Genomic DNA, 14,753 nt, shown 5'->3' with positions numbered 1-14,753 from the left:
TTATATTATATTATATTATATTATTTTATATTATATTATATTATGTTATATATATTATATTATATTATGATATATATTATATTATCATTATTATTTATAATACTTTTATAAATATTTCTTATTTTAATAATTATAGCAATTTAAAAAAAAATTTTATGAAATTTCAAATTAATGATATTTAATTTTACTTTTACTTAAATATTTGTAATTAATCATGAATGAATTTAAATCATATTATTATTTTAGAATTTATAAATTTATGTAATAAAGAATTCGATTTTTTATCTAAAAATAAATATAGGTTAAAAGATATTAGTTGACTGGACGGTAGTGAACTCTCTGAACACATGTGAGTATTCATTGCCAATATAATTATAAAAATTACAGAATCGATATAACAGAATGTAATCTTTTTCTTTACCATTCAATGGTAAATGCGAATTCATATGTCCTTTATGAGCATGCGCAGTTTGTAAGCGCGAAAATAAAATCTTTTTAATTATTTTTTTAAGATAAAAATAAAAATAAAAATAAAAAAATTAATTATTTTTTTATGATTAAAAAAAATATAAAAAATAAATGAATAAAATTACTAATAAATAAAAATATATAAAAATAATAATTATAATAAAGAGAATTAAATAATAAAAAAGTATTATAAATTTTATATAAATATTTTTTTATCTGATACATATTACATTTCTCTTTTTATTTAAATTATATTACTATAAATATTATATATATATATTATTTATGATATATTATTTACAATATATTCTCTATTATATTATTAAATTTAAACATAAGTACAGGAATGCTTGGATTGTACTTCTGTTATTATTAATATGTAGTATTATTCTAATCATTATATGAGTTTATAGTGGATACAATACTTTATACGGATTGAGTATACCATTTGGATCCATCATTTTTTTCAATTCGTGCATGAGTTCAATTTCCGAAGAAGTTCTACTCATATGCAAATATTTTGTTTTTGTGAATCCTATACCATGTTCAGCACTTACACTACCACGAAGTTTAGATACATATTCGAAAATGAAAGGTTGTAACTGTGATGCTATATCAGGTTCGTATGATGGTATCGAAACTTGTACATGAATGTTTCCATCGCCTAATAGACAAAAAATAGATAAAAATATAAATTATAAATAAAATTATTATAAATTGCACAAAATAATTTTTAAACTATTCAATTTTAAGTAGAAAAAAATAGAAATATTTAATAATATTTGAGTTTATAGACCTACCTAAATGTCCGTAACCACTGATTCTTATAATACGTGGATCACGTAAACGTTCTCTAAGTACTTCAATCACTTTATAAAAAGAAGGAAGAGGTATCGAAATATCATACTTAAAAACATAACCTTCTCGTAATATTCCTTCGCTAATACGTTCCCTTAATGCCCATATATTCTATGCAAGAAATAAATTTATATTTTTTTCATTTTTACTAAATTTTTAAATTTTTTCCAGAAAATAATTTATTAAAATATAAAATTTAAAATATCAATTTTTAATTAAAGATAAAAAAACGCACATACCAATAATGTAAATTTTATATATATATATAAGAAAAACCGAATAAAAAAGAAAAAAAAAGCGAAAAAAAAAATAATTAAATATATGTCACATCAAAAAAAAAAAATACTAACTTTAACTTTGGTAGGATCAGAAGTCAAAGTACCGTCTTCAATGATATTGTCGGCAAGCGCTTTTTCCACAAAAGAGGTAAGCTTTTCTTCATCGTGATTTACGTTGCTACCAGAAGTTTCCAATAACACATAAAAGTCATGGCCGTTGATTTTTGTTGTTAATGGATTTTTTAAACCAAAAGCTTCAATGGAAACATCTAATGATAATTTGTCCATCATTTCGAATGAAGATAGAATTTCTCCCAATTCTTTTTTCGCTAGACGAAACGCTTTCAATACTTTGTCAAAATTGTTTAGTCCTACGATAAATAACGAAATTTTATATGGCAATATAAAAAAAATAATCGAGAATCTGTAATACCTAAAAACGCAACGTTGATGGCTGCAGGAAGAGGTGGACATTGAATTGCGACTTTCGTTACAATTCCTAGCGTTCCCTCAGATCCGATAAATAAATGTTTTAGATGATAACCGGTATTATTTTTTTTCAGTGTATTTAAACAATCTACTACACTTCCATTTGCTTTTACCTAAAATAATATGATTACATATGTGATAAAAAAAAACGATTTATTAATAAAAACTTACAGCTTCGAGACCCAAAATGTTTCCATGAAGATTACCATAACGAAGAAGTCTTAAACCACCGGCATTTGTAGATACGCAGCCACCGATCAGACAACTACCTTTAGCGCCAAGATCAATCGGCATCATTAAACCTACTGTCGCTAAATGATTTTCCAAGTCTTCGAGCACGCAGCCAGCTTCACAAGTCAGTACTCCTAAAGCGAATAATCGTAAAATAGAATGTTTTTTCAAAATGTTTTTCTAAATGTTTTTCTAAAATTGCTGTATCAAATAATTATATTTTTTCCAAAAACTTTAATTTCTCACATTCTTTTTGAATATTTATATATCAATGCTTCTAATTTCAATTTTTACAAACCTGCTAGTTCATTAGTTTCAATAATTTTATTCATAAGTTTCATAGAAATAACAATTTCATCAAAAACTGGCACACTACCGCCAACAAGACCTGTATTTCCACTCTGAGGACATACAGCTAAACGATTTTCGTTACAATATTTTAATATGGCAGATATTTCGTTGGTAGTTTTCGGTTTCAATACAATTTTGCCTTTTCCTATAAGTAAATTAATTCAATGCTAGTAATTTACTTATTTATTTATTCATAATTACTTATACTACTCATAAATTCATTTTTTTCTTGATTCATAATATTTATCAATTCATTACAAAAATTTAATAACTTATTTATTTTATTAATCATAAAATAATTATATTCAATCATAATATCGAAATTATTAATATTATAATAGTATATAGTATTATATTATTATAAATATAAAATATATATAATAGTATTATAGTATTATAAAAAGTAAATTTGACTTTAAGCAATTTCCACAAGAAAATTCGAAAGATCAAGAAAAAGCATTTTCACACATTTTTACTTACCTCTAACAATTTTTGAGTAATCTATATTATATCCCTCACATTCTTCTGCATCTGTGATAACTCTGTTTTGTCCAAGCAAGTTATTGAAAAATACCACGTGATCATTGCAAATATTTGCATACAATCCTCTTTCTATTTTGTATCTATCCGATGTGAAGTCCGGTTTTGTAGAGAAAAACTGAACTCTTGAGGTATGTCGAAATCTCCGAAGCAGCGTTTGAAAACTCATATTCTTCTGTAAAAGATCTGCGATCGATTCAAATTCACGAATATATTATTAATATTTTTTTTCTTTTATTTGTAAAAAGATCTGTTCGTTGAGAAAATACGAATCTTTTTCAATATTTTGCGCATTTATTACTTTCGATGGAATATATATAATAGTAAATTTGATTTTGATGTGATTATTATTCGATTTATTTCGATGAAATATATAAAGAAAATCGTTTCTTTAATTTATATTATAAAATTATTTCTTAATTGTACTCTTATTAATTGGATAAATATTGTAACAAATATTTTTGTTGACAATAACTAAACTCATTAATTTTTAGTAATATTTAATTAAAATATAATATTTCTGTAACATTCAATTGATAAAAAATTTAAACAAAAATTCAATTGATATAAATATCCATGAAAGATTGAATCGATTTTTGAATATCATTATTCAATTAATGTTTTAAATATAAATTTATATATTTAAATATATCTTTTAAATATCATATTAAATATTTTATATGCGAAAAATGTATGAATTGTAATTATTTTGCTATTAAAAATTATTTTATTTAAAATTATTTTTTCATATATTTAAATTTATATAAATTAAATTATATATTATTTACATTAATATTATTCGTAAATTATATATTATATATATATAATATGAAAGAAGTTGCATATTAATTAAAAATAAGAATCTAAAACAACTTAAGAAATTGAAAAATAGAAAAGTAAGAAATAAAAAGTGAGGCAAATTTCATAATTATCAAATGATCATATCAATATGTAAAAACCAGGCGTGGCATAATTATGGGCCTTGGGTTGCTTCCATTTTCTACTAGCTAATTCGACTCTGATGCCTGATCGACGGACATCGAATATTATAATCCACGATGAATGTTGATGGGTAACTCCCCTTCTCCTTATGAACAATCCCCTCCCCGCCCCCCAATCGTTCAAGAGGATTCGCGACGATGCGTGGTAGAATTACAATTGTACAGAGCAGTGGGGAAAATAAGGTCAGGGGTGGAGGGGTCGAAAGAACAAAGAGAGAAGATAAAGGAAAAAGAGGACGAATTGACTAACAGAGATGCAAATCTATTGGAGTAAGAAGAAAGAGGAAAACGCGAATGAGAAACAGAAAAGCTAATAAGAGATTGGAGTGGGAAGAGAACCAATCGTCGCGATGACTAATACATTCTATATTTCAATGTATACAAACGAACTCAATTTACTTGTGTGTCTTCACTTGTATAAAGAATAGGACACTATCTCGCTCGACATATATATATATATGTATAATCGTATCTGTGTACAGAGAAACTACAGAGAAAACCGACTACGAATTATATATATATATATATATATATATATACACACATTTTATATATATATATATATATATAAAAGAACGTTGATATAGATGTGAAATGTTGCTATATTGAAACGTAGGATACAAATTTCTAAAGAAGGACGCATGCGCGACATCACCAACGAGTAAAGCTAATTTCTCAGTGGCGGCTCGAATCATTAACTTGTTACCTTGGCAACCCTAGTCGACCTAAACCATTGGCTGTCGCTTTCCCCCACTTTCTCTTTGCATGCTCTATCGGTCGAACAACAAACTACACACGTAACCACACTCCTTTACGGAATATCGTAATTTTCCTAACCTTGCGTGAACAGGACTATAGACTGTCGCTGTTTCATTCAACTCATACAATTACATAAGCGAATATACAGTTGTATATGTAGCATGCCACCATAGGGTCGTGATAGCTGGAATTGGCGCGACTACTACCCTCTGCACGAAACATTCTACTTTCTCGCTCTTTGTCGAAATTTATGAGTGATATCAAAAAATGACCAATATTGGCCGATTGGCTTTATTTTACATTTTATGTAAAAACTTTAAACTTTTTTGTTTTGCATTTAGATGATTAAGAATTTTTTTTTTTAAAATATATGTATTAATAGAGATTTTTAAAACTTTATATAACAAGCAACATTGAAAAAAAAATATTTATACAAAATAGATGATATTAATTGATGATAATTAAAACATCAGGAAATATGCAATTGGATAAAATCTAATTAATAATAAAGAAAATCTCTAACATAAATTAATATTAAAACTTTATAATACATATTACAGCAAATCACAAATTATAATTTCAGCATATTCAAAATAATATATTATTCATATGCTTGATTCAATAAATTTTTTTCTTTTAATTAAAATATATAATGATTTTTCCAAATAAATATTTTTTATATAAAATCAACGAAAGGAAAGATAAATGAAATTGCATTACATGGTTTTGAACAGGACAGTATGAAGCTCAACTTAGAAACAGCTGTGCCAGTAGCGTATATTCACGAATTCGGATCAAAGAATATCAGAAACTAAAAAATTTACAAAAATTTTATTTATATAAATTTAATTAGTTTTAAATATAATTATATAAATATCTAAATATATAAATATGCATATGCGTTTGTTTGTTTTGTTTTATATTATTCATTTTATTATATTATAAAAATTTTATTAAATTTCAAAACTTTTACATTCTAATTAATTATATTATAATATTATGTAATTAATACAAATTATTAATAATAATTCCAATGAATTATAAAGCTAAACATTTAAATACTCAATACATTTAATACATTTAAGAATGATTGAAAACTTATATATATTTTAAAATATATAAAAATAAAAAAATATCTGCAAAGTACAAAAACATTTTAATTCAGGTATTTTATATACTAAAATATATTAAACTATGTAACATTAATATATTATGTTTTTTACATATGCTATAATTGCTGCTACATATGCTGAGAAAGATATATAAAATAACTACATCAAAAAAAGCAATATAAAAAATAATACAAAATATTTTTACTTTTTACAAGATTACAAAAAAATTATATAGGGAATATATGTAAAAAATATATAATGTTCATTATTATTTAGAATTTTAATATTGTTAAAGATAAAATACAATGAATATATATTATAAAATGCATCGGGAGAATTATATGAGTAGATGCGTCCCTGATAGTATCGTGAAGTTATACTGCGAAATATTCTGCAGACTATAATCACGTATACATGCATTATATGATATATTAGTATTAGTGAAGAGTGTAAGAGTATATGAAATAAGAGTATGAGTACCGTTACGGGGCATGCGCCTGCAGCCACCATATCCAAAGGCCCCGCCTTTCATGGTGCAAACGATGCCTCTGGGATTTGTCCTCGCTGGACCAATGAGCAAGCGAGTTTATCATAGGCGACGAGAGAGGTGAGGTTATAGGAATCGAAATGGAGGGGAGCAGACAGGAAGAAGGGTAACGAGAGGAGGAAGAATTGAGAGAAGCGAGGGGTTCGGCAGATCGTGTGGGAGCAGGGAAGCAGCAACGAATGCAACTACAATTGCTTACGAAACGCGACGTCAACGTCTAACAAAATTTTATTTAAAACACTTATAGTGCTTTTTAATGATATATGAAACTCAAACGTGTATAATTAAAAGTTTAGTCAAACTTAGAGTGGAATCGTGTAGTGACAGTGTCTACGGCGTGTTCGAAAACGTGATAGGTGTGACTGCGCAGTCGCCATGTGAGTACCTGAACAAGTATCCGAAGCTCCATGCAATATCGTGTGCTTTGGATGCTTTGAATTTCTTAATTATATATAATTAATATTTCAATAATAATCATGTTATATTTTATATAACATTTAATGATTATTGTCAAACACAATAAATACACAACATAATTTGCATTATGTCCCGCCGGATCTTCGAACGTGCTTTATTTTGTAATCCAATATGTCGGCATTGAGGACGCTCTTCGGTATTCACCGAGATACAGTTCTTTTATTGTGCGTATTATAATATTTTTGATAAATAACTATTGATATATAGTTCCTGAAGAACCGCGTGCATTGTTATTCTTATTATCATTAATATTACCATTATGGCGAAATCCATGTTGTCAACCGCCCTCTGGTACAATCGCTTCTCCCCTTCTCTTATTTTTCTTTCTCCCTTCCTCTTACTTTCCCCTTTCATCCCGCCTTTCAATTGTATTTCCCGCTCAGTGAGATGTATTCCCTCTTCCTCTTTGAATCCCTCGTCCTAGTACTAATTATGGTGCAAGACGACATTTTGTTTCTTCTATCCAAAACTTAAAACGAATCATATGTTTCAGAGCATCGATACTCTAATACTTATATACGAATACAGATTTCTCCTTTATCATCCGAGACATTCAAATTGTTTTGATTCGCTTAATATATTTATATTGTTTTAGATATTATTCCTTTTTTACTAAATTCATCTATTAACTATTTTGTATAAAATCAAATTGTATGACGTAATAACAAACAATTGCATTTAACCCGATCTATCTTCATAACTAATATTATTATTTATTGAGTAAAACATCAATAATCTTTCATATGATTATTACTTATTAATTATTAAATAATTGCATTTTATGAAAAGGTATGCTTATATATTACGCATATAGTAGAAAAAATGAACTTAAAAAAATATATAAAATTATAGGTTATGTGAATATCATTAACATCGATTTCAATTTTCTTTCATTTCTTGTATTATTTAATCTCAGAAGGCATAAATTAATAAAATTAATGTTAAGTAATAACATTAATATTACTAAGTAAAATATAATAATTATAGATATAAAAATAATTTTATATCTATAAGATAAAATATTTATTTTATTTTTATATTTTAAAGATTAATTGAAGCAATTTTGTAATTTTAAATTTATACTTGAATATATTATTAATTGTAATTTATAAAACGAATCATATTTTGATAATAATTTCTTTTTATTGTTTAATATTTTTATAATGTATGTATGATTTATTATTTAAGGTTATCATCAAAGCTCAAAACATTGAACATTATTACTTTATACATTAAATAATTAATATTGTGTATTATGTATTAAATAAGTCATTTTAATAAAAACATGTAATGTTATATTTCATTTGTAATAAATTGCATATTTTGATATGTAAATGAAACAAACTGAAATCTTACATATAAAATACATATATATTATATTAAATGAAATAACTTTTTATATTATAAATATGCAACATTGTATTTTTTGTTATAAAAACACTTACATTTTTAAGCTATATTTTCCACTTCGTTCACTTTCACACACTTTGTTATTAATATTTCACGTAATAATAAAAAAAAATTCAAATTTTAACTTTCCACATTCCACGTGTATCAAAATTTTTAAGGTTATGAGCAATAAATATTATGCAACTTTTTTTTATATTGTTGCATATAATACACTATAGTTGCTTTAATTCATAAATTGTATATATTTTTATGTAATTGTATACAACTATTTTTTTATTCTTGAAAATTTTTAAATTTATAAGTTTATAAATATATATCAAATTTTTATTATAATTAGTTTAAAATTTATATTTTTTTATAATAATGTAAGATTTTTTGATATACATATTATACAATAATAATAAATAATACATATTACTTAATAATAAATATACATATTATACAATAATAATAAATAAATTATATAAATAATTGTTATTTTGAATATAATATTAATATAATGATTTATTTTTACAAATTTATATATACAAAAAATTTTAATTTTTAAAAATTTATTTTTTAGGTGCAGTAAACTAAAAAGATTAAAAATAATATTTTAGTAAGAAACATATAAAATGGCAAAGAAAAAAGATATTAAATTATCAAGAATATAAAAGTAGGAAGAATACTTCTTAAAGGAAGTTTAACTTCAAATAATAAAAAGGTGTAAGAAAACATGACAGATGTTAAACCAATTGGAATCTCTCAAAATCAGCCACAACAAACACAACAACAGTCACAACAGCAGCAGCAGCAATCGCAGCAACAACAGCTGCAGCAACCACAACAATCACAGCAACAGCAATCTCAGCCACAACAAATGATGATTGCAACCCATGATATTCAACAACAACAAAATGTACAGCAACAGCAACAGCATGTTCAACAGCAATCATCTCAGTCGCAACAAGTGCAACAGCAAACACAGCAACAAGTACAGCCACAACAAGTTCAACCACAACAACAAATTCAACAACAAGTTCAATCACAACAACAAATGCAAGTACAACAGCAAGTACAACAAGTACAACAGCAAGTGCAACAACAGCAACAACAACAACAATCGCAACAACAACAATCTAACAGTGGACCACATAACGTTGTTCCTACTCAAGTGCAAGTACAGCCACAGGTAGCAGCAATTATGCCTCAACAGCAGGTAAACATTCGAAAAGAAGAATATTATTATAATGGAAACATTAAGCATTAACATATATAAATTTTATTGTCAAATAATTATTATTAAAAATAAAATAAATTATTATAAAAAATAAAATATTCCAGGGAGCTGTTGCAGTGTCAATGCAACATCAGCAACAAGGAGTTGGAGGTGTATCTATGACTTTGTCTGGTCAACAAGGAGCAACAACTATAACTACTATGGCTGCACATCCACAAGCAGTACAAGTTATTCAACAACCTATGCAGAATCAAGCATATCATTTACAACAACTTTATAATACACAAGGAACTCCATTATTGATGCCAGGGAATTTAGCTCTCCATCCTGCTGGCATCAATCCTTCTTCTATACAGGTACTTAAATATATTCATGATATTTATTACTATTAAAATACATAAATCTTTTTCTAAGTAGGACACTTTACAGGTTATAACTGCTGGGAAGCCATTTCAATCTGCTGCTCAGTTGACACCTCATATGCTAACTACTGCATCAACACCAGGTCAAGGAGGTGGCCATCCAGCAGCTGGAGGAACTAAGGTTCAAGGATTTCCTACAGGCTACTTACCTGTACCTACTTCTGCTACACCTGGAGCAGGGCAAACATTAGTATTTGGACAACTTGGTGTATTGGGTTCCCCACAACCTCCATCTATACAACAACAACAGCAACAACAATCTGCAAATAAACAAGACCAAGTACAAAAGGTAACATTATTTTTATTTTATCTTATAATAGATATTCTATATTTAATTATTTTATTATTTTTAAAATGTGCAGTATACTACATGTACAGCTGCTACTCCATCCGGAGGACGAGGTGGTATGCAATTTGCTCCTTGGCAATTTACACCACAAGTTGCTTGGACTGGAATACAACCACCAGCACTTTTAACTAATCAAATATTTATTAGAGGTCCTACTCAACCTGATATGTTTATACAAAGTCCTCAACCAATTCAAGCTCATAATGGTTAGTTTTGCATTTATATTAAATGCAATTGATATAAAATTTTATATTTCCAATTGAATTATTTTATCGTTATAATAGCACTAGCTACGCAACAACAAATTCAAGGAGTACAACAAATTGCTGCAGCAAGTGGAAAACCAAAGGTAATGGATATACAACAACAACAGCAACAACAGGGTAAACAAAGTACAGGTGGACAACGACCTTTGAGTATTTTGCCGTCCTCTTTACAAGCAGTTCAAGCTGCTAACATACGAGCTGCTAGTTCTGTTTCAACACAAACTGTTCATGGAGTTCAAACTACGGTACATGTACAGGTTACTATAATTAAAAAAAATCAACAGTTGAAAAAATGATTTCAACTGTTGTGATTTTCGAATCACATGTAAATATATAGAAACTTTTTTTTATTTTCATACAATGAAAAAGAAGTTTTTTTTTTATGTTTTATAACTTAGAGTGGAAAAGGAAGCGGTAGTAGTGGTAAAGGTCGTGGTAAACCACTGCAATCGCCGCAACAGTCACAGCAAACGATGCAACAACAACATCAACAGGTTTTTATTCAACAGCAACAACAGCAGATGCAGCAACAATATCAACAACCACAAGTGCAATTATCGCAACCACAAGTGCAATCACTGCAATCACCGCAACAATCGCAGCAAACAATACAACAACAACATCAACAGGTTTTTATTCAACAAAAACAGCATACGCAACAACAACAACAACAACAGATGCAACAGCAATATCAACAACCACAAGTGCAATCATCACAACAACAAATACAACCTAAACCAATAATAAGTGAGATAATGTTTTGCATATCTAAAAAAAAATGATAAATTTCTATATATTTGTTATTATAGCGAATTTTATATCTTTTTTCTTATAGCGAATATGGCACTACAACAGCAACAACAACAACAACAACCAACAAATGAAGAGAATTCTAAACCGATATTGAAAAAAGAAGAATCAATACCAGTCACAATAGAAGAAATTACAGTATCTCAACCAGAAACGACAGGTTTGTTCATTATTTAATAATCTATCATCATCTATCTATATCTATATCTATATCTATATCTATATCTAAATCTAATCTATATCATTATTCGTATATATATATATATATATATTCTATCTCATTCTATATACAAAGTTAATATATTTGTAGGATATCTTTGAAAATCGATTCTAAAAATCGAAATAAATATAAAAATTGGAATTCAAAAATATTAATTAAGGCTTAATTATATAATTATAATAAGTTATAAATATATATTAAGTTTACATTAAATGATGTGAGAACAGAATATGATATAATGAAGATAGAGAGGTTCCACTTTCTTTTCTGCTTCTCAAAAGTGTCTCATGAATATATTACATTCTATATATATATATATATATATTAATGAATTTTTATAATGAATTATTATGAATATATATTAAGAATGTAATATACATATATATATATATGTGTGTGTGTGTACAATTTTATTTTTGTCATAGATGGGGACCAACCTAAAGTGGCCATAAAAGATGAAGAAAGTTCATTAATAAAATTGGAAGAAAAGTCATGTAACAATCCTTTAGCAGGATTAGCAAATACAATTAATTCAATTACAAATGGTGTCAACAATGAAGACTCAACAACAATTCCTGTTTCTGTACCAGTTAGTGCAAATAGTAAACATGTACCGCCAAAAGCAATGGTCAAACCACAAGTTCTTACACATGTAATTGAAGGTTTTGTTATTCAAGAAGGTATGAATTTAATATTTGAAATATCATAATATTATTATCAATAAATATTAATCTAATAGTTTATATTTAATTAATATTAATATTTTAGCGTCTGAACCATTCGCAGTTAATCGAACATCATTGAATAATACAGTTAATCAAGAAACAAATAATATTTTAAATCGTAATAGTAATTCATCATCTGAAAAAGAAAATCATGAAGAACCTCCAAGTAAGATATAAAAAATTCAACCTTTTTTAATATTAAATTTTTTATATAAATATTTTATATATAAATATAAGTAATATTAAATCTGAATTTACTATAGGAAAAAAACATGCACCTAATTATTCTAATGATGAAGATATAAATAATGTTCAAATTGGAAAATGTGAAGCTTGTGGTAATTTAGTAGATGAACAAAACACTAAATTTAAAAAAGAGAAACGATTTTGCTCATCTGATTGTGCAAAAAGGTTAATAAATGAATTAGTTTGTAGAATATTATATATTATTAATATTTAATAATTTTTTATTATGATATATTTTGAATTAAATAGCAAAAAACGAGAAGTGAGAGATCGTGAGGGTACTGAAAAACAATGGACTGAGATAGAGACTGAATCTAAAAATGATGGAGACATGAAGAAAAACGGAGAAGAAAAATCATTATCCGCCACTACAACTACTACTTCTTCTGTTGATGATACACTGCCGAAAGTTAATCCTGTAAAATGGACGGTAAGGATGTTATGCAAGTATAAAAATAACAATAAAAAAAAATAATTAATATAATCAAAAATTTATAGGTTGGTGAAGTATGTGATTTTATACGCGGATTACCTGGTTGTGCTGATTATGCAGAAGATTTTGCTATTCAAGAAATAGATGGTCAAGCATTAATGTTACTCAAAGAAGATCATCTTATGTCGGCTATGAGTATTAAATTGGGTCCTGCATTGAAAATCGTAGCTAGAATTGATTCAATGCGTGTGGAATCATTATCAAATTCTAATCCCACATCTAATAGTTCATAATGTTTATCATTTAATATTTTTACTCGCAGAATTTCAAGTTGCAGCCTGTGGGCTACAGGGTTTGTGCAAGTATTTGATCAGATCATAGAATTAAGGTGTTTAACAAAACATAAAATGTTTTTATTAAAAAAATGAATATTTGTTTTTTTTTTTTTTTTCTTTTCTTTATTTCGTTTGATCAGAATGTTCTTTTCTTTAAACGGAATAAAATATTGATTGTTAAGAATCGGTACTTCAAATTTTACTTTTATGATTTAATGATCGATCTATATAAAACTAAATTTCATTATTTTGTTGGTATACAAAGTAGCTACATTAATATTTCGGATAAATATATGTATTTAATTTTTTAAGTTCATTGTATTATATTAACAACATATATATACACAAATCCACATATAGTAAGTCTTACATTGTTTGTTACAAATGTAAATAGAATTGAATATTTGTGACTTTTCTAGTTTGACATGTATGTATATTTACTTTTAAAAATTTTTCTAAAATATTGCTGTTTGACTAATATAATGAAAAAACTGAGTACAAATTATGTCTATTACATAAAAAAAATAGAATGTTGTATATAAATATGATGTATTTTGTACTCGAAAACTCCTTTTGGAAGCTGTATAAAAAATATTGCCTTCTGTAAGACTTACGATAATTTCAAAAAACATTTGGCATTTTTAAAATGATTAGGCTTTATGATAAATAGCAATTTGTGTGCATGATTATATCACAATTTTTAATTGAGAGCATTTGCGATAACATTCTTGACCATGTATTACTTTGTAAATGTATCATGTGCACTCAACTTACGTATGTGTAAATATTAAACATAAAATGTTTATTTAATATACAAATTTTATAACATAAAATTTTACTTATTAACAGTAGTTATCCTTCCATTTAAAATAACTAGTTTTTAATTTAATAATGACATATTTTAAATACAAGAAGAATATATTTCATTTATTTGTATAAAATATGACATTGATTCAGGAAAAAGATATTCTTTTTCATTAATATAATACTTAATGAATGTGAAATGTACAAAAAAAAAATGAAATGAATGCACATGTGTTCATTAAAAATGTTTTTCAAAATTAATATTCTAGCAAAAAATATTTGCATTTATAAAAAATGTGCAGTACTTTAATATTATAACTTCATTTTTAATATTTTATTAATATTAATAAAAAAAATTAAAATTATCTATAGTTAGATAAAGATACAATATTTACAAAAACAA

At 26.2% G+C, this 14,753-nt stretch overlaps 2 protein-coding genes across 8 annotated transcripts; one reads left to right on the top strand and one right to left on the bottom strand.

The window, feature by feature from the left end:
* Positions 1–688: 688 nt before the first annotated feature.
* Positions 689–8,677, bottom strand: LOC122720719 (D-2-hydroxyglutarate dehydrogenase, mitochondrial). 2 transcript variants are annotated; one of them, XM_043947620.1, is made up of 8 exons: positions 8,557–8,677; positions 3,156–3,401; positions 2,623–2,820; positions 2,265–2,458; positions 2,038–2,206; positions 1,677–1,975; positions 1,269–1,437; positions 689–1,132 (listed from the first exon to the last, which is right to left on the bottom strand). In XM_043947620.1, the coding sequence occupies exons 2-8, from the start codon at positions 3,382–3,384 to the stop codon at positions 876–878; spliced, it is 1,515 nt and encodes a 504-aa protein (XP_043803555.1). In that variant the 5' UTR covers positions 3,385–3,401; positions 8,557–8,677; the 3' UTR covers positions 689–875. The 2 variants fall into 2 exon arrangements, with proteins under 2 accessions (XP_043803555.1, XP_043803556.1); XM_043947621.1 differs by having other exon boundaries at positions 3,156–3,390; positions 8,557–8,671.
* LOC122720718 (mediator of RNA polymerase II transcription subunit 15-like) lies at positions 6,313–14,379 on the top strand. 6 transcript variants are annotated; one of them, XM_043947618.1, is made up of 13 exons: positions 6,313–7,011; positions 9,084–9,719; positions 9,845–10,096; positions 10,170–10,451; positions 10,525–10,717; positions 10,796–11,034; positions 11,176–11,524; positions 11,613–11,747; positions 12,233–12,487; positions 12,576–12,698; positions 12,796–12,943; positions 13,028–13,208; positions 13,277–14,379. In XM_043947618.1, the coding sequence occupies exons 2-13, from the start codon at positions 9,237–9,239 to the stop codon at positions 13,502–13,504; spliced, it is 2,868 nt and encodes a 955-aa protein (XP_043803553.1). In that variant the 5' UTR covers positions 6,313–7,011; positions 9,084–9,236; the 3' UTR covers positions 13,505–14,379. The 6 variants fall into 6 exon arrangements, with proteins under 6 accessions (XP_043803553.1, XP_043803554.1, XP_043803549.1 ...); XM_043947619.1 differs by having other exon boundaries at positions 10,158–10,451; positions 10,796–11,022; XM_043947614.1 differs by having other exon boundaries at positions 10,158–10,451.
* Positions 14,380–14,753: the final 374 nt, after the last annotated feature.

Source organism: Apis laboriosa, unplaced genomic scaffold (genome assembly GCF_014066325.1).
Source record: "Apis laboriosa isolate Shangri-la unplaced genomic scaffold, ASM1406632v1 scaffold1321_cov151, whole genome shotgun sequence".
Classification (NCBI taxonomy): Eukaryota; Metazoa; Arthropoda; class Insecta; order Hymenoptera; family Apidae; genus Apis; species Apis laboriosa.
Note: the sequence above shows the minus strand (reverse complement) of the source record. Positions and strands in the feature narration are given on the sequence as shown.